The 23072-nt window shown below is 42.8% G+C and overlaps 2 protein-coding genes across 3 annotated transcripts; one reads left to right on the top strand and one right to left on the bottom strand.

Annotated features, from left to right (window-relative positions):
• Nucleotides 1-3017: 3017 nt before the first annotated feature.
• LOC122613168 (chondroitin sulfate proteoglycan 4) lies at nucleotides 3018-20423 on the top strand. 2 transcript variants are annotated; one of them, XM_043787212.1, is made up of 12 exons: nucleotides 3018-3135; nucleotides 6536-7271; nucleotides 12039-12235; nucleotides 12299-12529; nucleotides 12738-12919; nucleotides 12979-13567; nucleotides 13793-14821; nucleotides 15183-16582; nucleotides 16641-16794; nucleotides 16852-17515; nucleotides 17585-18488; nucleotides 18553-20423. In XM_043787212.1, exons 2-12 carry the CDS (start codon nucleotides 7184-7186, stop codon nucleotides 20258-20260), a joined length of 7146 nt encoding a protein of 2381 aa, XP_043643147.1. In that variant the 5' UTR covers nucleotides 3018-3135; nucleotides 6536-7183; the 3' UTR covers nucleotides 20261-20423. The 2 variants fall into 2 exon arrangements, with proteins under 2 accessions (XP_043643147.1, XP_043643146.1); XM_043787211.1 differs by lacking the exon at nucleotides 3018-3135 and adding an exon at nucleotides 3938-4073.
• A 155-nt stretch (nucleotides 20424-20578) lies between these two features.
• On the bottom strand, nucleotides 20579-22884 carry LOC122613169 (protein grindelwald). The gene is made up of 3 exons (XM_043787213.1): nucleotides 22167-22884; nucleotides 21371-21679; nucleotides 20579-21296 (listed from the first exon to the last, which is right to left on the bottom strand). The coding sequence occupies exons 1-3, from the start codon at nucleotides 22558-22560 to the stop codon at nucleotides 21115-21117; spliced, it is 885 nt and encodes a 294-aa protein (XP_043643148.1). The 5' UTR covers nucleotides 22561-22884; the 3' UTR covers nucleotides 20579-21114.
• Nucleotides 22885-23072: the final 188 nt, after the last annotated feature.

Raw genomic sequence — 23072 nt, forward strand, 5'->3', positions numbered from 1 at the left:
TATGAGAACTACACCTTAAATAAATTCTTAAAAAGCGAAACTCGTTAGAAATCTCCATTCTAGGAGTATGAACTTGCATTGAACAACCCTTAGCGACAATATCCAATGATTCACTCTGAATCATTTACGAGGTGCAAACGACAAATTGCCCAAAACACCAGACACCATATAAGATTGCTGTGATCAATGGAGCCGGACCATAAACCATTTCATACCCAAGCCTAGCCCAAATGAAGTGGACTAAAATGGGATTAAAATACAGAGCTCTATTTGTCAGTTTGCGCCAATTTAATGTTTACTTTGCACTTCACTCCCCAGCCAAATTAGGGTAAATCAAACAAAACCATAGAGCGAGACCTTTGTATCTCATGCTAGCCATTAGTCTGTATCTATCCATGTATCTATCAATCAATTAAGGCAACGTGCGCTTTCCCAGGCGCGCTTTAGATAAAGGGACCATCGAGCATAAAATGGGAACCAAACCCCGCGATGACACTGGCATTTTCCACCGAACGATGGCCTTTCAATTCGATCGTGTTGCGTTGCGCGGGGCAATTAAAAATTTCACCCAAATAGCAAACGTTGCGCATGATTAGTCAACGAATTTGAGAAGTTCGATCCGAACCCGCATCGGGGAAAACTCAGATCCAACGAAATCAGCGGGTGGTCGAAGTGCCCACGATGGCAGAAAATTGTGGGCTTGAAGGGAGGGAATCTTGTTTTGGCAGCTGTCAATGTGTCAATATTAATTTAATATGTCGAAAGCAGAATTCAGCACAATTTAAAATTGAGTTATAATGTGACAGACGAGATGGTCTCGAAATGCGTGGTACTTTAAGGGTTGTAGACAGAACTCAAGTGGTTCCAGATACTCGATGGCTCAGTGACCACCCCACAATCTCAATTATTCGCTGTATTTCTGTCAGCCTTTAGCTCCACCAATTTGTTAATGAGCAAATTACATGGTCGTTGCAAATAAATTCCTAGTTCATTACCTTGACACAACATAGGCTGTGAACCAGAACTCTAGACACGCCCGCAAAGTGATTCATTGCCGAAGGAACTCCCCTATTTACCAGGAATTTCCAACATTTGGTTACGTATAGGCAAACAACTATAAAAACTGTTGAGGCGTAAAAGGATGCACAGACCCCTTGGAATCTACTTATGCTAGGTGTACTTACCACTTCCTGCCAAGATACCTCTTCCAGTGGTTACTTCCAGGGCTCCACGATTGGAAATCCTTCATGGTCCACTTGCCGTCTCCACACATTGTGTGAAGTAATGTAGTATTACTTTTCAAGTGGATTCAAAAATATCAGTCAATTTATCAGATTTCTTTAAAAAGGTTTTAAGTCTTAAGGAATTTTTCATTAATATATCCTAATTTCTGTACGTAATACGTACTACGTATATGATCCCATCACCAAATATCGGAATAAACGCCCCTTTTTGGGGGTAGAACTCTCTATCTATGTAGTAGTATAAAGAACACAAATGTTAGCATATGATTATGATAGTCTATGCAAATAGCCTGAAATATGGCTGTACCACTTGACAACTCTGAAGCAAACAGCACGTGAACATTGAAGTTTTCCTGCCACAAACATAATACTTTCGAAAAACATTTGACTGCGTATCTATCTCACTGGGGCTTTATCGTCGATTTTGTTTTGAATGTTTTTTTGGGATTGCACCCAAGGCATTTTCAGCAGTTCTCGTTCCGTTTTCGACGGTGGTGCTCTTTGCTTCCCTGGAGCAATTAGTAAAAGTGCAGTTTTATGTGTTTATTTTTACATATGCCACAGCTGTGTGGCCTAACCTAGATCCACGTAGACGCTCTTGCAGGCACTCCTCCGCAACACTTTTCCCGAACACGAATTGTGCGTGATATGGAGTCGTTGCCGTCGCCGTTATCAGGAACAGCCCCTAAGGGTTTCCTTTTGCGCTGCAGTTGCTTTGCTCGGCCTTAAAAGAGGGCGTGTAGTCGAAGGCACACTGGAAAAAATCGATATGTTCCAAATCAGACGGTGTAAATTATGTTGGGATCAGCGCGAAACCAAACTAGAAACCGCAGGAGAAGTCACTTCTACTACTCATACATTAAATTCATAATACTTTCATTCTTTCCCTTTTTGAATTCTAGATTAGTATGGATTTTTGTTTAGTTATAGTATTTTTATGTTTCCAACAAAAGGTTTCAATTTAGTCTTAAACTGATATAAAATCAATATGGTTTCGTAAAAGCAATTCTTTTTTTTCGGTGCCATAGCTGGCTTAGGAGTTTCCCTAGGTGGTTTTGTGTGATTTTATGCACTTCATTTATTAATGAGCTGACCACGGCGAATTCTTCATTCGCAGCGCCTAATTTATGTGGCTTTTGCTGTCAGTAGGAAAATTTGAGGGTCGTCAGGGAGGTCGAATGATCGCTGGGTGCGGGTTGCCGCTTGTTAGTTCCTAGTGTCAAAGGGTTCATTGGCACGCCAAAAGGATATTTACACAACAGGACAGACGGTGGGCATAACAGCAAGCAGGGACCGTGTGACTTATGTAACTTAATAGGCTGATGAAAAATGGTTGAGATTTTTATCACTCGGCATCCAGAGACATCCAGAGAAAGGCAAACAACATGTGGCAGAGTCGAAGGCAAAGGCGATGGCCCAGCCAAATTGAAGCCACATGTGTGGGTGCACAGAAAAAAAAGTCTGTCCAAAATCGAAAAGGAATCTGAAAACTGGTGTTCTGGTCTTACAACAATTCATATTATACCTTTAATATTTCTATATTATGGTACACATGGAGGGGTGGTAACATTTCGTTAAACTTTCTTTAATAATTAAAATCATGTTTCTGTATATTTTTTTCCATGTATGAGACCCCTGCTATCCACAATGAAGATGAAGATCATCAGAGAGCAGCGTCCAAGCACCGCTAAACAAATTGAAAAATTTCAAGTCCTCAGCCTCTTGGCGCTCGCAATTGCTCAATCCGCGTATTTTCGCGTGCTCCACAGGAAAATGAAAATAAAAGGAAAAGGGGGAAACGCGGAAAGCACCCAGCAATGAAAATGAGCAGCTGAACAACAGAGTGTCATCAGCGGTGTATCAGTGATGAGCAAAGCGTCTTTCAAATTTGGTAAAGGGGTGAATGGTTTTTCGAAGAATCATATATTATAGTATAGAATTAATGATGCCAAAAGTTCTGAAGAGTGTTCACATTGCCAGCTATGATTCACTTGCAGTACCAAGAATATATGACACAAAGTACCATATAGAGAAAGGCATTTTTTCATGTGTGAGTCCTTTACAAGATTTCATTCACTATTACAATTAAGTTGATACCTCTTTTATTCCAATCTCTTCTCACACTGAGACTAGTGCAATACTAATAAGATTAATGTCGTAGCATGAGGACAACACATTTAATCACATTTATTGTCTGCTAATTAAACCATATACTTTTGTAAAAACCCTGCTCATTCTTTTTATATTTCCCCTAAGTCACAACATAAGAACAGCTCTTCATTAATGTAATACTTAAACTTAAAGCGAGTATTATATAAAGTCCTTATTGTTAAATATTTATCCCGACCAGCCAGTTGATTCCGATTCCCACACGTATCCCTTTCGCATCCCTTGCCTGCGAGCGGGCAGCTCATCACTGCTATCTAGATAGAGATACATATTGGGCCGCGTTCGCGTTCGCGTTTGCGTTCGCGCGTTCGCAGAGCGCACAAAAGTCACTCGCGGGTGCGCCATGGAGTGGTGGCACCAAATCGACATCGGCGGAGGTATCGAGGCATCGGAGGCCTTTCAGGGAACGGGAACCATGGGGTCTGGCCCGGTCTCATTGGGCACATTGGGCGCTTCGAGCGAGCGCACTGCTGCGTGCGGAATTTTCTTTCCTCTCGGCTCAGTCTGTGAGAAATCGTTGGCGTGTTCGGTTCGTTTGCTTATCGGAAAGTGGGAAATTCGGTTGGTTCTTGGCGCGGGTGGCGGCAATCGGAAAACGCGGAAAACTCTGACCGCGCGCCCCTTTAGAGTTTTTCCAAACGCGAGTGGGCCAGTGGATGTGTAAGAAATAGAAATTTAATTTATTTTTAAGTTTCTGGCTTTCCTCCCCATGCTTACGGTCGGCACTCTTCTGTCAAGAATTCCGGCTAAAAACTAATTGTGAATGAAAACGTTTGTTGTTGTGCGTGTGGTAGATAAATCTTAAAATACGAAAAGATACAGAACTTTGCAAATTGACCGTGAATACCGCTTATTCTGAGGATTCTGTGAAAATTGCCAAAGGGCCAAGTCAAACAAAGTCAGTGATCTCAACGGAAGTAAACGAGAGATGTGTGCACAAGCAGCTAGGAAAAATTAAATATAAATCATTTAATTTTAAGGCAAGCAGAGTGTGAAAAATGAGGTGCTGAAATCGCGGACAGAAAGTCGAGAAAATGAATGAATCAAAATGAGGAAAATGAAAATAATTGCCGAAAAACCAACGTGAAAAACAGAAACGTTCGCCTAATTAATAAACAACTTAATACATATATATTAAAAATCTTAAAAATTACAACCAAGAGTTCTTATCAAAATAAGATGAATTATTATTAAACAATTAATTAAAAAAATTGAATTTAATGCAATATGAACAAAGTATAAAGTTATTATTTAAAATAAATCATATTTTTTAACTTGCTAAAACTTACCCAAAACTCAAACTGTACCCTTGAGACTCCGCCCGTGGATATATGCACCTATAAAATTCATATTTGTGACATATGGTGCTGAAGTCGCACCAGAGCACAACTCCATTCATCAATCGCAGTACTCGGCGATCATAAATCAGAGTGCCCGAAAAGAGTGTGACTAAGTCATCGACTGCAACTGAGATGGAGTTATGGAGTTGGAAAACTCCGCACGCCTTGGAGGCCTTTCTTGAGTTAGGAAAGCGTATAAATCGGCGTGGGTAGCGACGCCTACCAATTTTCCAAATGAAAACGCCGTTTTCATGGCTTATCAAATCAATTTTCGATTCTGTAGAGCGGTATTTTGTTGGCCTTTTGTTTTCACAAAAGTTTGTGTGCCACCAATTTTTAATTACCATAAAAAATATAAACTAGTATGAAAGAACTTTCCCAAAGTGCATGTAGCGGCAGCTGGCAGACGACAATCCGGTAGATACATTTATTAATTTTTATGTTAATGGGGAGAAAAAGTTTGGGGGGAAAGAGGGAACACGCGTCTGTCATAAAAGGCACCCTGGCGATTGTCACTTTATTTTTTTTTTTTCGTTGTTGCAGGGAAGCGTTTCAATTGTTTTTTGACTGCTCGACGGGCTTGTTTCGGCGCGCTTGGCGGTGCTATAAAATTAACAAGAGAATTAGAAGCAACTACGAACAAGACCAGGCATTTCGATTCTGTGCCCACCCACTCTAACGCCCACAAACCGCGCAAACTGCCACGCCACACTTTTGAAAAATGTTTTTGATATTTTTTTCATTTTTGTATTAGTCTATAAATTTCTAACGATTTGCCAAAAAACTTTTTGCCACGCCCACTCTAGCGCCACAAACCGCCAAAAACTGTCAGTGCTGAAGACTCCTTCGCACTTCGAATAGCTGAGTAACGGGTATCAGATAGTCGGGGAACTCGACTATAGCGTTCTCTCTTGTTTTTTTTTGGTTTCGGTGTCGTCTGCAGCGGCATAGCGTTTCAAATTGTGTTGCTTGAAAGAGTCCTATTTTTGGCCTATGAACGCTTCTCGGTTACCGAAAGAAGGCCCATGAACTTTGACTGCTGTTGCAAAATGTTGAACTAGAAATTCCACTTCATATAAAACCAAATCGCTCGTATGACTGGGAAAGAGCTTAAGCTGCCCGGCCACTTAAGGCCACTTTTTATGGGTGATCCCCCGCTCCATCACCACCGAAAAAATACAATAAATTTTACTCAACTGTGCAACAATTTCCACCGAAGTGGAGGAGCATACTCGTGTCTCAGCCTGCTGCGGCAGCAACTCAATTAAGTCTCCATAAAGTATCTGCAGATACGCTAATCAATGGTATACATACGTATCTTCATATGTAGCCCCAGAGCATCGGGGTCCCGGGTACTTGAATTTATTTGAGATTTGTTTGGCCTAAAATCTATGGCAATTAAAATAGCAAATGAATGACTCAAGTGGAAGCTGTATATAATACCACAGAATATAAAATCAAATTGAGCATAAAATCAATGAAAATAAACATGCGAACATGTGAGCCAGCGAATAAAATCATTAGAGCGGCGGTGAATTATATAATGTAAATTTATTAAATAAATGTACAAAAAAATAATTGCGAAGTGCCAATGAAGTAGTGATAAACATATTTCATTAAATTTAATAACAAAAACATAACATTCAATACTAGTAGATGGCTTTTATCCAACTGACCAATTAAAAATGCGTAAAACGTGCAATATACCAATAAATACCAGTGAAAATTTAAATAAAAAGGAAAGCAGAGTCGTAATGCCCATAAATCTATTTTCAATTACAGTGAAGTGCAGTTGCCAAGAAAAATAACCAATAAACGAGTAGGCGCATCAGTCGTCAGTGTCCAATGTGTTTATGATAAAACTCGAACGAAATTGAAACGTAATCGGGCGAAAGTTGGCTGCCAAAGGGAGGAAGCTAAGAGGAGCAGCCGCTTCAAAGGAATCCAGTTCGGCAGCCAGCCAGCCAGTCAGTCACACAGTCAGTCAGTCAGTCAGTCGGCAGCAGTCGAGGTGATTCCCCTTCCTGTATGACTTCTGTCAACGAAATGACATGCAGCATCTGTCTATGTGGCCAGCGGGCCAGGACGTGATGCTGTGCCGCTGTTAGAGAGGAAACCTCGATGTTCCGATGTCTCGCTGCCCCCGATGATGCTATTTTTATGAGGCCCCCAGACTACGAAGACGACGACGGATGCGTGGCCCCATGAAAAATCAATTAACACGCAAAATTATTAAAGACGAAAAACAAAGACGAAAACGAAAACGAACGGAGCGCGAGTGGTACTTTGGTACTTGGGGTTCCGGATCTTCGAGTCCCAGTCCCAGTCCCCCATCCTCCAAACCGATCCGATCCGATCCCATCCGATCATCCTTTCCAGCAGCCACACACCATCTTCTCGCGTTTATAACTTCAAAGCAGCTGCAACGGAATGTCGCGCCTCCGTGGATTAGGATTCGGATGGCTGTGGCTGGCATGGCTGGCCATATTGCAATTGCAAACTGTCGCAGCCATGAAAGGTGAGTTCGAAAAAGCCAACTTTTTAATAAGAAGCAGCTAACAAGAAGCTGCGACACAGAACGTACAGTTAATTAAATGTTTCGACAGTCAGGTAGCCAGAGATACGCGCCCCAGAACTTAATACCGCGCATAAACATGAGATTTATCATGGCAAATGATCAACGCACGATTTATGCTCATTACAAATATGGCCAGCCACGAATTGGCCAGTAAAAAAAAAAAAACAAAAAAAAAGCGGTCCAGAGAGGCAGAAGCAGCTGAAGCCAAATTGCATTTACTTTGGCTGCCATCGAAGCCGACATAAATAAAAGTCAAAATAAAGAGTTGCAAATGGTGCAGTGCCACATACATTTTGGTGTTACTCGCGTGCGCTAAAGCACAGATACAGTGGGCCAGCTGGGGGGAATTCCTATAAAATGTTTCCACAAGCTTTAAAATATTACAAGTTAAGCACTTTAAATATATTTTCCTTAATGTTTGAATGTACTCTCATAGAAAAGGTACTGTTACATACAACTTTGTGTATATTCATTTTGGTTTTCATCGCTTAACCGGCTAATGAACATTTAGACTCCTTTGGAGTTCGAAGACTTTATGCTTTTAAGTTGTCCTACACTTAAAGCACAACAATTTGCTCCGTAGGTTTTCCCACGAGTATTTCACAGTGACCTGTTGAACTTTGAAAGATTTATGTCAATCCATTTCTCTGACTAATTTGACCAACTGGTCGCTGCCAGGCTTCCTTCCTGTTGCTATCTATCCCAGATATATTTATGTATAGCTATCCCCGCAGTTTGGCATTCGCAATGCTCCATGGCAACCCTGGCAACCCTGGCCGGCCCATAAAATCCAACTACTTAACTACAATGCGCCGCAGCAGTGCACTTAACGCATTTTTCACGCTTGACATTTGACTTGGGGCGCACTTTTCTCGTTGTCGTCGTCGTTTCTGCTTCTCCGCTGCCTTTTGTTGTTGCTGGGCCTGGGGAAACTCAGAGTATCTGAAACTGAAAAACTTAAAGTATCTGTGCGGTGCACCGCAACAGCTATCCAAAGTCAGGCGTGCTCTTAATTTTCGTTCTATCTGCACAGTCAGTGAGACACATGTACGATATACATATATTTTGGTCTTGGCGCAAATGTGTTTTTAATGATATTTTTAGTTGGCATGTGACGTCACTTGGGGGCTAGAAGCCAAACGTGAATCATCCGCGGCAGGCGCAAATTGTTTTCCTCTTCTTTTTTAGTCTGCGTTTTTGATTTTGTACACAAAAATAAATTTCCATTTCCAAAGAAATAACACAAATATACTGTTTCAAATGGGTTATGAATACATACGTTTTATATTCCTATGATTTACTAGCCTCTAATTTTATCTGGGAATTATCAGCTTATCAACTTTGTTAAGATAATTGTTTCTTTGGAGATATACTTTTTTATGCGTGCATTTAAATATATATTTGTTTTTATACGTGAAATGTAAATCATTTACACGCGCAAAGCGTTGTGCCAAATTTAACATAGACGTGTGTGGATACAAATGTATCTACACTTTTGAATCCGTATTTGTATCTGTATCCGATTCGCGCCATCTGCCAAGCTGTGTGTCGCCTCTTGATTATTCATTTGCATTTGCAATATAAATATCAACACATGCCCAATGTTAACTGCAGGCGCAGTAAAAAGCGGTTGCCTGCATATAAAATTAAACAATTTATTTCGGCGACAGTGTGTGCTCTCCTTTTAGATCCCCCTGAGTCATGAGAAAATGTGTCTTTATGACTTGCCGATGCGCAGCTCAATTGTCGATAGTTGAAGTCTACCCTTCGCAGATAATTGTATAATTGAATTTTATGCGGCCCCAGAGTCTAATTATGCTGAGGACGCTAGCAACAGCGACACATGTTCGCCCATTGAAGATTATAAAACGAGGGAAGCGGCAGGGAAATGCCGACTCAAAGGGGTTCTCCAGTGCGGTTTTTATTTGATTTAGATTGATCTCTTAAGCCATCCGAGGGCTCTCAGAATGTGGATGCGATTGTTAATGGGAGGGGAAACTATTTTAATGACTGCTTGGAAGATCACAGGAATTGCTGCAATGATTATGGCCAGCGAATAAATTAAAGGAGACCTTTGGGAATTCTTTGGAATGTATAATTCGAAGAACGAAACTTAAATGGGTTCAATCTGTGAAAAATACCTAGAATACAACGTTTTTAGTAACGATTTAGCAAACTGAATATCTTTAATGTGCACTGTATTCAGAGAAATCTTAATACGATCAACTTTTGTGAGCCGTTTTACTACTCCGATCACCTAAAACTGTGAGCCAATAAAGTATAGCTCTTTTGCGACCATCAATTTGCCTATTAACGTCCATAAGCAGAACTCGCAGCTCCATAAATATAAACTGCACGCAGCCAACAAAAATCCACTCAAGATCACGTAATAAGCCCACAAATCACGAGCTCCACTAATAAACTGTGACATTATTAGTGAAATGAAAGCTACGAAAAGGAAAAAATAATTTATAAATTGCCAATGTCAGATAAAGTTTTAATGAACAGCGACTTCGGCGGGCCACCAAAGGAGCATTAATTAAAAACCAAAAAGAGAAGCCAAGCAACACGATCATAAAACCTATGGAAACTCGAATAGCTCCAAAGCTATGGGGACACCGAGCGACATATAACTCAAATAAAATAAACATTGGCCATAACATAAATATTCGCTGGCTACCTAGCCAGCTCCACCTCCGTGCTGCATAAAAGATAAACATAAATTTAGCATTTGATAGGGGAGTTGCATTTGATGTCGGGGTTTTTCCTCTGGTTTTCCCGAGTGGGTGGGTGGAGAGGTGCCCGGCATCTGTGGCCATAAGTCTTGCGTCGTGTGCTCGCCTCTGATGTTTTCCCCATTTTTGGACGGACTTTTCCTGATGATGTCTCATTTGTTGCCGCCCGACATTTGGAATGACTTCTGACGCTGGCGCTGATGTTGATGTTGATGCTGATGCTGGGTCTGCTCCACTCCGACTGCACCACATTTTGTTGATGCAAATTGCATTTATTGTTAAGCACCCAACTTCCTGAAAGGCATGTGTTTGCCCTCACAAAGGGTGATTATTGCGCACGATATTGGCAAGAAGAAAGGCAGTTTTTGACAAGCATTTAGATCTTTAAGGTTGGTCTCTGTCTGTCTTACAGAGGGCTGACAAATGTGTTTCCACAAAGGTATTTTTAGTAATTACATTCACTAATTCTGTCTCAATTGCAATAAGTACTATTTTACTCGAGATACACAAAACGAAGCGAATAAACCTTCAGGTTTCTTTGCTGGTTTGATTGTTTATTCTACTCTCCTAATGGAAGATATGTAAGCCTCGAAAGCTTTCAAGCCCCCATTCTATTATCGCAACAGTGGGTTGTTTATAGAGTATTCAAATGTGCGGTGACGTATTCCACGTCCATACTCTGTGTTATTGTTTGGCCAACGATAACGCCTCCGCATCTCGGATCGCCTTTGTTTCGGGCTCAGGCACGCGCATCATCTGAAGATGAAAAAGTAGCATTTACAGCGGCAGCCGAGCATTAATGTGGGTCAACTGCCCGGGCCCGCAGATGGGAAAGTGTTTTTCCTATGTTTTCCGCCGCTTTTGACGCCTGATTGCTGCTAATTGGCGTCAAAATGGTACGGCCAAAGCAAGGCATCAATAGTTGACCATTTGTTGCCCGTTTCGCTTTGTGCCGGTTTATCCGGCAGTCTGCTGCTTGTCTGCCATTCGTATGCAACTGTTTCATGTTTATCCTACGATTTCTATGTGGGTTAGGTCAATACATATGTCGTCTTTGCAGCAGCGAAAACAAACACATAAACAAATGGCCAGCAAACATTTCCCTCTTTCCGCAGGGTGGTGAGAGAAATTCTTAAAATATTTATCGCGTCCCGCGCAAAGTTGAATTCCATGTTTTGACAAATGTGAGTTTCCAAAATAATTTATTGCACAAACGTACGACAGAATGTAGAAAATCATTAATCATGCAATTTTTACGGGGTGGGATTGACTCGAAAGTCAAACAAAGGTGGAAAATTATTCATACAACGTTCGAAGTTCTTTGCTTTTATTTGAGATACGAATGTTCCCAGAAAAACACGTTCGACTCAAGCCCACAACTAATTACGCAAATCAAGATACAAAAGATGGCTCTCAATAGATAGCCTGATAAATGACTGACTGACTGAGTGACCTCGACAGACATTGACTGACAGTCCGACAGCTGATGGCCTGATCTAAAACGATCCACCGATCTGGCAAATTTGTGTACGGATTGCAATGGAACGCGGTTGCCAATCAAATTGGCGGCAGCTCTTGCAACATTATGAGCTCTGGTCAGTGTATCTATTTCCATCAGCTGAACTTAGTCCATATCTGTCAGCTGAGTATCATTTAAAGAAATAAGAGATTCTTATCTTAAGCACTACATCCAGAATTCATAAGAACTTAGATAAGTGTTGTAGCAATGCAAACCTAAGAAGTTTTCAAATTGCCTGAACATCTTTCTAACTTCTGTCAATATCTCAGACTTATGTATGTAACGTTTTTAAATGATGAACTAAATATTTTAGAAAGTTAAAAACTCGTTTTGAACTAGCTCGAAACGTTATAAAGCTGCAAACACCTGCCACATTATCTCCGCCACTGTCTGTTCAAGTTTGCGATTTCAATTTACCCATGCCCATGCCATGTCTGCTCCATCCACCCACAGTTTCCCTCTTCGGCGATGGCTACGTATCGATGCCGCTGCAGGAGGCCAAGATGTCAACGAACATCCGCGTCAAGTTTCGCACCAGGCAGGAGAACGCCTTCCTCTTCCTGGCCGCCGGACGGACCGACTACTGCCTGCTGCGCCTGGAGAGCGGTCTGATCAGTTTCAGCTATAAAATCGAACGGGATGTGGTGCAGGTGAGCCATCGATCGATCCCCTTACATATGAGCGCAATTACAGCGATTCCGGTCCGGTTACAGTTGCGATCGCCCAAAAAGCAAAAGCTCAACGACTTGGAATGGCACGACGTGGCGGTGCAGCGGTTCGAGAATAACATCACCTTGCAGGTGGACGGCTACATAATGCGCAAACAGCTTCCAGGCGATCTCGCCGCCCTCAATATCCACTTCGGAACATTTCTGGGCGGCGTGGGGGACTTTACGGCCGAGTTCTTGGATGGTGTCATTGGTTTTCGGGGCTGCATATCGGATGTGAGTATATACAAAGAAGAAAAGAAGTTGCTGAGGCATCTCAAAGTTGATTATTTCAATAGTCAAGTGGTTTACAAATGCGTTGTGTTATAAAACATAGTTTTTGTTGTAATTTATTACTTTGCTCTCATTATGACAATGGTGAGATGTTCTGTGGTATAAGGCAATAAAATGATTCATTTTGAACTTACCGAAAATAATTGAATAGGTCTTCTACAACAACATCAACATCATCAAGCGCGCCAAGGACCGCACGAGCCACACCACCAGTACTGGCGTATCCTGGACCTGCAGCACCGAGTTCGATGGGTCCAGCCAGGATAGCATTAGTTTCATGAGGAACGATTCGTACTCACTGATGATGAAGGAATCGCACGCTATGGGAGAAACGTGGGTTCCAGGGAAACCAATCTGCTTCCTTGCCTATTTAATAATTCTCCTCTTCACAGCCTTTCCTTGCAATTCCGCACGATGGCTAGTGCAGGCGTTATTTTCTTCAACGGCGGCTTTGATTTCATACTCCTCGAAATAGAGGATCAGCACTTGAAGGTGACCTTCAACAAGGCCGGCAGTCTGGTGCAGTTCATGACAAATGAGCACATATCCGATGGCAAATGGCATCGGGTCTTGTTGCGCTACAACGCCGCCATTGCGGAGCTAGTCCTCGACGATGCCACGAGCGGCTATCGGGGCACTCACGCTAATGAGACCAAGGCGAGCATAAATCTCGAGAAGAGCGTCTTCTTTGGCGGCGTCCAGGAGGAGATGCGCCGCCGGCTCATCAGCAAGGGACTGCGGATAAACGAGATTAGCTTCAAGGGCTGCATGCGCGACATCCGGGTCAACGATCTTCCACTGGGCTTCTCCGAGATGGCCATCTCTCGCAGTCTGGCCCTCAACTGCCTGTGGAAGTACCCGTGCGTGGAGTTCAATCCCTGCCTGAAGAGCGGAATCTGCAGTCAGCACGGAGTGGACGGCTTCATCTGCTACTGCGACCAGTCCTACTGCATCAAGGCCGATTTCCAAGGACCCTTTAAGGTATCTACAAAATATGCCTAAGACCTACAAGTTAATGAAACATGTATTTAGTAGATACATTTAAAGACACATGTAGCTATGTTAGTTTAAGAGATATTGAATTTTAATTTGGGTGCTTGGAGCCCCATTAGGAGCTCCTAGAATCGTAGTACATAATAATCTCTTTAATTTGGTAATTGAAGTAGCTTCTTTCCACTTTCATTACAATTTACATTCCTCCCACAGATCTTCACCGAAACGAGTCCAGAGCTGGAGCTCCTCTATGTCTCCCCCATGCAGCTTTTAGAAGGTGGAACTGCCTTTCTATCGCCCCATTTCATAGACATCATACTCGATCTACGACGCTATCCAAGTCTGAACGAGCAATCCATTATTTTCCACGTGGTACATCAGCCGAAATATGGACAACTCCTGCAGTACTCAGCTGAAAAGGCCATATTTGTGCCCTGCCGCACATTTAACTTAGTTGATTTGGCCACAGATAAATTGAAGTATGTGCACAGTGGACAAGAGAACTTCAATGATCACGCCACATTGGATATGCAGATCTTTGGAGATGTGCACAAGATACCGGAGAATATATTGGGCAAACATAGGTTTCTTTTACACGCCAATATAACGCCCATAAACGATCCACCGCAATTAAGACTGCATTCGCATAAAATCCTGCGAGTGATCGAGGGAATTGAAAGGGTACTAGACGTGGACTTATTCAACATCGACGATCCGGACAGCGAGCCTGGGAATCTGATCTACACCATATTGCCGACTCAGAGTCCACAGGAGACCTTTGGTTGTTTTATGGTCGGAGGTGCGACCACTTCAGCCTTCTCCCAGGCCGAAGTGAATGTGGGAAAAGTATCGTACCTGTACAACTCCACCACAGCGGAGTCCTTTAGCTATGAACTGCAACTGCAAGTATCCGACGGCATCGAGACGAGTGAGACTGTTTATCTGCCAGTTTCGGTGCATCCGTTGGAGCTGCGATTAGTCAATAACACGGGCCTCATAATGATCCACAAGAGCTCCTTGCCAATCACTCCCGCTAATCTGTCGATTGGCACCAACGCTGTAGATGACCACATCGACATTCGCTACGATATTGTAAAGGCCCCACAGCATGGAGCTCTCCAGCGGCTGCGGCAGATTGATGGGTCCTGGGTGAACGTGGACTGGTTCAGCGACAGCCAGCTGCTCCTTGGCCACATTCGCTATTTGCACAGCAGCGATTTCCCCTGGCAAGACGAATTCAAGGTGTGTATGGGGGATAAGAAATCAAACACGAGTTGGGCCGTAAATGGGCAGTGAGCCAACACTATGTTGCATGTTTCTTAGTTTAAGCAGGGTATTTTTTGGAAGTGTCCAATTTTACAAAAGTTTTCTATTAACCAGTACTTGCTTCTGAAAATAGGACCAGCCTCATATGCCATTTCATTTGTACAGAGAATATTTTTTGTCAACTTTTTGGTTGTTAAATACCAGTTCGTTTGCTTTTTCTGTTAAGTCCAGCAGTAAGTAAAATACTGCCCCTTGATGGTTTTAGTTTTGTTAACTCAGTCCAACACTTTTGCTGTCCAGAGTAGCCAATAAATTTGCATTGATTTCACTTTCACAGTTTATTGCCTCGTTCGGCTTTGTGACCACGCAAACGTTCGACTTCCGCATCACATTCACGCGCCTGCGCATAACGAGCACCAGACCCTCGCAGATAGCGATCAATGGCAGCCGGGAGATTCTGCTGACCAGCGATATACTCTCCTACGAGACCACGCCCATCGGGAGCTTTTCGCGCAGCGTGATCTACAAGATAACGAAGCCCACTCGATACGGGGGCATCTATGTGGAGGGCTCGCGGAAGGCGGCCAAGAAGCTGGACTCCTTCACCCAACAGGACATAGAGAAGCGCAGAATCCGATATCAAACACATCACACCAGCTACTCCAGCTTCAGTGATCACCTGGAGTTTGTGGTGTCCGTTGCAGAATGCGATGATGTGACGGGAGCTCTGGAGATTAGCTACAGACCCCCCGATGAGCTAATCAGCAAGCTGGGCTATCAAAACCACGAGGCTCTGCAGGTGCAGGAGGGAGAAAGGGCTCTCATCACCAAGAATCATTTTGGGATACGCTTTAACATCTACGAAAGTCTGCAGTTTCAGGTTTCATCGAGCCCGGAACACGGTGTTATATGCAAATACAATGAACAGACGGGGCTCACCACCCCAGTGGAAATGTTTACCCTGGAACAACTGTTTCGAAATGATATATACTACTGCCACGACGACACCGAATCCACGAGGGACACATTTGAGTTGCTCATACTCTCGGAAAACGAAACTGATCTTCAGTTTGTCTCCAACATGGAAGTGCACATAAAACTAGTGAACGACAATGAGCCTTATCGCACGGCCATCGAGCGCGTGTTCCATGTGGTCAGGAACGGCATAAGGACCCTCAATCCATCAGTACTTCAGTATCTGGATGCTGACGTCAACACCAATCACACAGATATCCACTATATCCACGTGTATAGCAACAATGGAGCTTTTTACAAGAGTGGCCACTACATCGATAGCTTCACTCAGGACGACATAGCAAACAGGAGGATTATGTTCCAGCATACGGGTGCTGACTCTGGAACGGCGGCATTTATAGTCACCGATCGTGAGCATGAGGTTAATGGTTTGCTGGAGATCCGTGCCTCAGATCCCTTCGTCTCCATGATGGCAACCAATGCATCCATAGTTCAGGAGGGTAAATTTGTCGTCCTCAAGAACAAAGACTTTATTTTGGAAACAAACTTGGATATGAAATTGGATGAAATCTACTACGAAGTGATCAAGCCCCCTTCGTATGGCATACTCATGTACTTGAGCAGGGCAAATGAGGGAGAGAACGGTACTACCATCTATAAGGCAACAAATTATACGTCCCTGAGTAATTTTACCCACTTGGATATTGAACGGGAGAGATTGGTCTACTGGAATACGGAGATCGCCTCGATGGATAAAGTTAGGTAAGAACGGGACCGATTTTATTAAACAAGTTGTATTACATTTATTTTAAACCCACAGATATCGGGTACATATCAAGAACATTACTGCTGAGGGAGAGGTCATGTTCCGGATTTATCCATCTGCGTATTGGGAACCCCTGCAGGTGAAGCAGAACCACACGCTTTACGTGGAGGAATCCACAAGTGTACTAATCTCCAGAGATGTTTTAGAGGTAGATATGGTTATTTCAGAAAACCTATAATCTCACTAACCAACTTTCCTTCTGTAGGTGGTTCATCCTAATATTTCGCCCGGAGACATTACTTTTCTAGTAACATCTTCTCCCATGCATGGTTATCTGGAAATGCAGTCCATGTCTTTCGATGATGAATACAACTGCAAGGTGTTCGATCAGTCCTCTGTGAACACTGAAAAGATGTTTTATATTCAAGCAGGAGTTAACCAATCCACAGATTACTTTGTGTTCGATGTTACCAATGGCATTACGTGGCTACGGCAACTGATGATAAAGATTGTGATCATACCAGAAAAGCTGTATATGCACTCAAATATTATTTCAGTTGTAGAGGGAAAGACTGTCCAGCTGAACCCCACGGATATACAGCCTTATTCCGAATACTATCGGGGAAAGATTCTGGAGTACATGGTGACCATTACTCCGAGTTCCGGTCACGTTTTGGCTGGGAGTTCAAAGGTGAAGAGGTTCACTCAAAAACAACTCGAGCAGGGTAGCATACAGTATGTGCACAATGGCAGCGAAAACGCCACCGATAGCCTTACTTTGGTGGCCATGGCCAGGAACAAGGAAAGTGTTCCTTTCGAGCTGGAGTTCGCCGTGGTCCAAGTGAACGATGAGGAGCCCATGATGGTCACCAATACGGGTCTGCAGGTGTGGAACGGCGGACGCTATGTCATCAAGAATACTGACCTGTGTAAGCTGACAAATATTATTTAACCCAACTCAAATTAAAGTGTTCAATTTTGGTTTGATGATTTTTCAGTGGCTCAAGACTACGACACTCCCCCGGAGAATCTCACTTTTGTGGTGCATCACATATACGGCGGTTACTTGGCCAGAAATTCCGCACCTCACCAAAAAATCGAACAATTTACCCAGGCTGAAATAAACCGCGAAGAAATATATTTCATGCACGACTCCAACTCCAGGAGAAACGAGCTATCCTTCGTGGTAACAGATGGGCTATTTAACACCACCACTCAGATGCTGAATATTGAAATTAAGCCAATAGAAATTCTGGCCGACCACAATGAAAATCTGCATGTCTTTCCCCTAACCAAGAAGCAAATTCTGCGAGACTACTTGCACTTCAAATGTTCCGACGAGGAGCGAGAGATCAGATACAACATTACAGTTCCTCCAAGTCTGGGTCGCATAGTGAATGAGTATATAGACAACGGTTTCACCAAGGAAGTCAGTGAATTTACCCAAAACGATGTGGATAATGGCTATATATTCTACGAACACACAGCTGTAATCATGGAGTTCAGAACAAATGATTCATTTTACTTCGATGTGGTTGCTGAAAGAAGCGATCGTCTATTGAATCAGAAGTTCAACATTGAGATATCGGTTTCCTCCGGAGGCTTACTCAGATTTCTACCAGTTAATAAGCTCAACGTAGACGAAGGTGGTTCGGTGCCGATTAGGCTGGATTTCTCAAAGATTCTGGAGTATCTGAAAACCAAAGCTGGCATAAATAATCCGGAGTTGTTCATAGAAGCCATCCAAAAACCCACACACGGCACTATTGGTCTGGGTCATGATTTCAAGCACATGCAAAGATACCACCCAAGCGATTTCTTTACCAAGAAGGTCTACTACATACACGATCATTCGGACACTTTGGAGGATACCATACTCATGTCGGTTTACCTGACACAAGGGTGAGTCTTCAATGAATTGAACTAAGTAAACAGTTATTGAAATAAGATATGTTCTTATTTTCAGGAACATTTTTCTGTGCAATCTGACAATTCCCGTTTCCATCAACCCCATTAACGATCAACCCTTCCATTTGGTTACCCACCTGCCACAAATGACAGTCGTCGAGGGCGAGAATCGCACTATAACCAGAAATGATTTACTAACCGAGGATGCGGATACACCTCCCGAAGAAATTATATACGATGTGATGAGTGGTCCCACATTGGGGGTACTTAAAAAGATCACAAACGATGGGCACCCTGAGGATCTATTGTCCTTCTCCAATCAGTTTACCCAAGCGGACATCAACAACGATCGAATTATTTACGTGCACTTCGGAATGCCACAGTCCACGACATTTTGCTTCACTGTATCCGACGGGCAATCCAATCCTGCATACGAAATATTTACCATTAAAATAGATTCTATAAATCTGAAACCGTCAGCAATCCAAGCGCCAGTAAAGGTTCAGCAAGGAGCTACTTCTACTATTATGAGATTGGATCACATCGGAGTGTCCACAAATGTGCACATGGAGAGGTTGTATTACAATGTCACAAACTCGCCGATGTATGGTATTCTGGTTTACAATCATCAAGTAACTTTGGGCTTCACGCAGCAGAAGTTGCAAACGTCGCAGATAAGCTATATGCAAACGACCCTGGACAGGTCGAATGACTCCTTCCAGATCAGTGCCTCTGTTCCGGGCACCAACTACGTTGCTCGTGTGGATGTGGTGATGGAGGTGGAGCCTGTGATACAAATCAATGACATAGTAATGAAGGATGCTGAATCCTCTGGAGGTAAAATAAAGCTAATGACCTCTTTGGACAACGATAATCCTCTGTCGTTGACGCTCAACCAATTCAACCCCAAGTTTGTGATCACCAGGATGCCATCCACTGGGCAAATCAGAAAGATAATTCGAAGCACTGGACTGACAACCGATGGCCTGAGCGATAGATCCACAAACTTATTCTCCTATAAAGAGCTTCGGAGTGGCGTGGTCTACTTTGTGCCCCATAATTCTGTCGAGGAAACAGAAGCTGATAATGATAGTTTCGATTATCAACTGCTCATTAAAACAGTTCAGCCGGCTCAGGCCACCGTCTCGATTGAGTATAGAAGTCGCGTGGAGGAAACCGAAACGGTTCATTTGGGCAGTGCAGGATTATCCATAAACTACTTAGCGATAGGATGTGCCATATTTATCCTGCTGATCTGCCTGCTTATCGTGCTGTTGATATTGAAAATCAGGAAACTGAGGAAGCACAAGGCAGACATATCCAAGGATCAGCCGCCGGCGCTGCCGTGTCCACCAGACTTGACTTCTGTGAGTCCGCAGCACCACCTGCACCATCATCATGGCCACCATTACGCAAGTTCCGAGGCGGACTCAGTGCCGGCAACCGGAAATTCAACACCGTTGCCGGGCTTCAGCAATATTCCCCATTGCAAGATAATACCCGTGGAGTCGTATAAGCATGAGTATCCCGATTACGATCCCGACGAGGAGGAGACGGACGATCAGTGCGATCCGCAGCAAATGATGCTGCCTCAGAGGTATAATCCCTACCACCTGGAGCACGATGCCTGGAGTTCGTCCTGCGATATGGCGAATGACTTTGCGGGCTATGCCTCTGTGCCGCAAAGTATTTCCGGATCGGTCAGCTCACCGCCCTCGGCCCCGCCCACAAATCCACTACTTAGGCGGAATCAGTATTGGGTGTAGGGTGTAGCCGGAAGCTCTGCAATAAAGGGATCTATATAAGTGTGTCCAATTCGATCGGAGTTAGTCCTATGTTATTTATTTAAGTATAAGCTTACGTTTAAGGCTGATTTATGAGATTCGTTGTGAGAAGTGAAGCATTTTATACAAGAAAACAATAATTATAGTATGGAAACAAGCACACATACATATCTGGCGTGTCATATACAAACGATTAGCATTAAGGACGAGAACAAGAGTTATACTCAAAAAGCCAACTTAACTTAGCCTTAGGATTGTGTTTGCCAACGTGGAATACATTTTACAATAAATGACAATACCTTTAAGCGTAATTCCTTGTTTTATTTCAAAATTCAAATATTTTTTAGGTCTTGCATTCGATACCATTTAAACCGGATGGGAGTGTGGTTACAATGTTACAAAACTTTTCCACATACGAAATGTAGCATGATAATAACTTTATCATAATGAATATGTTTCTTAACAGCTATAAACATTAATCTTCGTTCATGTGATGTTGTATTATTGTTTTTTAAAGGAATATAGTAAAATAAGGTATTCTTGAACATTCCATTAGTTAAAATAATATGTATAATTCCTTAATTAACAATTTCATACAGATCGAATATAAGTATTTAAGGCCGCATGGGTTTATTAAACATGTTCCATGTATAAATCAACACATTTAATCCTGTTTGTAAATTACGCCTACAACCTACAAATATGTTTATGTATAACATGTCAAAAAAGACTTTTTGCTTAACAACTTAGGAGAATATCACTAGTTTCAATGTGGTGCACATTTTGCTTTCGCTGGACTGATTTAGAAATAAGAGTTTTTAAGTACTTGTATGGCCTTAGAAGGCGACGGCAACTGTCGCTGGTGAGGGTTTCTCAGAAACTGGCGTTACGACCATGGCCTGATTGTCGTATCCATATCCGATCTCCGTCATAACCGTTGTGGGCGTGGTGCTGTTTTCCGCCGGATAGCGAGTGCTCACCGGCGTTGTCATAGTCACAACGGACCCCTCGGCGGCACCTGTAATAAATCAATGCAGTTTTAGCGTGTACATTTTAATGTGAAAACCCGGACAGGTAGATCCTTACACTTACCTGCCACACTGTAGATCTGTGATTGCGCTCGCTCAAGGTCGCTGCCAGGATGGTTAATGGCATTCAGGTTCTGTATGGTGGTAGCATTGAGATCCTTTCCATTTGCAGTTGCCGGATGCGGGTAGGCCTTCGATTGGAGACGGCGCAACAGCTTCTGGAAGCACCGGTTGCTTATCAGCCACCGAAGGAACTGGAACGCGCAGCGAAGCGCAATCAGGACGAGAAGGATAGTTAGCAGCAGGAGGATCAGCTGCTGGGTATTTTGGATGTCCAGCATCTCCGCTTTCAACGGCTCGAATGTCTTGTATGCTGTGGGTTGATATCGAAATTATTAACCATCACAAGGGACACATTTTAATAGTATTAATAGTATCGTTTTAGATGAATAATTCACAGGAAACAGGAACGTTTTCTTCCATCACTAACTATTATAGCAAGACAATATATCTACCCTTAACTCCGTAGTCAGATAAAAATTGCCACTGCAAATATGAACTGACTTTATCTTCCCGTTATAACTTTTACAAGGCGAGTTCCGTAAGAGAGATCACTTTTAAAATATTTATACTAAAATACTATTATAAACAAATCAATTTACATATGTACATAATATAAATCGTTAAAATTGCCTCATTGCTTGTTTTATCACCTCATGGGCGATGAGTTAATCACTCGCTTAAGCGAGTAATTGAAATACAATTGAATCCGGCTGGAAAAACCTGAACCCGCATAAAACCTGCCAAATTACCCTATGCATCGTGAGTTAATCTTTGGGGAATCTTCGGAATCTACTTGCCTGAACATTCCTTGGCGCACAGAAACCCGTCGTAGTTGTGGGTTTCGTTATTACAGACCGCGGTGCACGGATGGCAGCTCTCCGTTGCAACATAGCAAAATTCATTGACCGGATGGCAGATCGAGCCATGACAATCCTTACTCTCTCCATTTGCAGCAGCTACCAAGGAAAAACTTGGGATCAGCGGAGCTCCACCAATGGAGAGCGATAGGGCACTTAACTTCCTCACCGACATTTGAGGTATTTTATAACGTGTGATTAATTTATTTGTTATGGCTATTTGGGTTTTTAGCGAGCTCTCTCCGTTAAGTTTGATCGAATCACTGTTACAACTCTTTCCTGCTTGGAAGGCGTTTGTTTTGTTATTTTTAAAGGTATCCAAAGTATGATTCATACACCAGTAACGCGGCCCAGACGCTAACTGACTAACTTCTTTTTTAATTGCTGGCTTCTGGAGCCTGAGTATTTTGCGTTGCCCTTATACGTATGTATAAACACATGTGTATTGGTGCAAACGAGTTTATCTTGGCCAAGTTTCACAGCATGCTTCATAGTATTCCTGTTAGTTTCTCCACATTTTCACACTTTTTCTAAAGGGGATATCCGGGGATTTAATTTTCAGATTTATTTCTGTATTTTTACACCGATATTATATGATTTCACTTTTTTTTCTTTAGCATTAAACGTTGTTAGCCAGCGGTTAGCGACGCGTTTTGAGCCACATTCAACTCGTTACTGGCTGAAATGCCTCGATCGCTCGCTGTTACCAACCACTCAGCACTCACACCGAGGCATCTATCTCAAATATACACTCATCCGCACCGTGCCTTGACTTTTGTTTACCTTTTTCACGTCGATTGTAGATGCAAAAGTATCTCTATATCTATGCTGTGGCAGGTAGTCCAA

Source organism: Drosophila teissieri, chromosome 2R, assembly GCF_016746235.2.
Source record: "Drosophila teissieri strain GT53w chromosome 2R, Prin_Dtei_1.1, whole genome shotgun sequence".
Lineage (NCBI taxonomy): Eukaryota > Metazoa > Arthropoda > Insecta > Diptera > Drosophilidae > Drosophila > Drosophila teissieri.

Excerpts from the sequence above, each read along its gene's own strand:
- LOC122613168 (XM_043787212.1), top strand. The coding sequence starts at position 7,184 with ATGTCGCGCCTCCGTGGATTAGGATTCGGATGGCTGTGGCTGGCATGG. Across the intron at positions 7,272-12,038 it reads AACTGTCGCAGCCATGAAAG|TTTCCCTCTTCGGCGATGGC; the intron begins GTGAGTTCGAAA and ends ATCCACCCACAG. Across the intron at positions 13,568-13,792 it reads ATTTCCAAGGACCCTTTAAG|ATCTTCACCGAAACGAGTCC; the intron begins GTATCTACAAAA and ends TTCCTCCCACAG.
- LOC122613169 (XM_043787213.1), bottom strand. The coding sequence starts at position 22,560 with ATGAATCATACTTTGGATACCTTTAAAAATAACAAAACAAACGCCTTC. Across the intron at positions 21,680-22,166 it reads GTGCGCCAAGGAATGTTCAG|CATACAAGACATTCGAGCCG; the intron begins GCAAGTAGATTC and ends ATCAACCCACAG. Across the intron at positions 21,297-21,370 it reads ACAGATCTACAGTGTGGCAG|GTGCCGCCGAGGGGTCCGTT; the intron begins GTAAGTGTAAGG and ends GATTTATTACAG.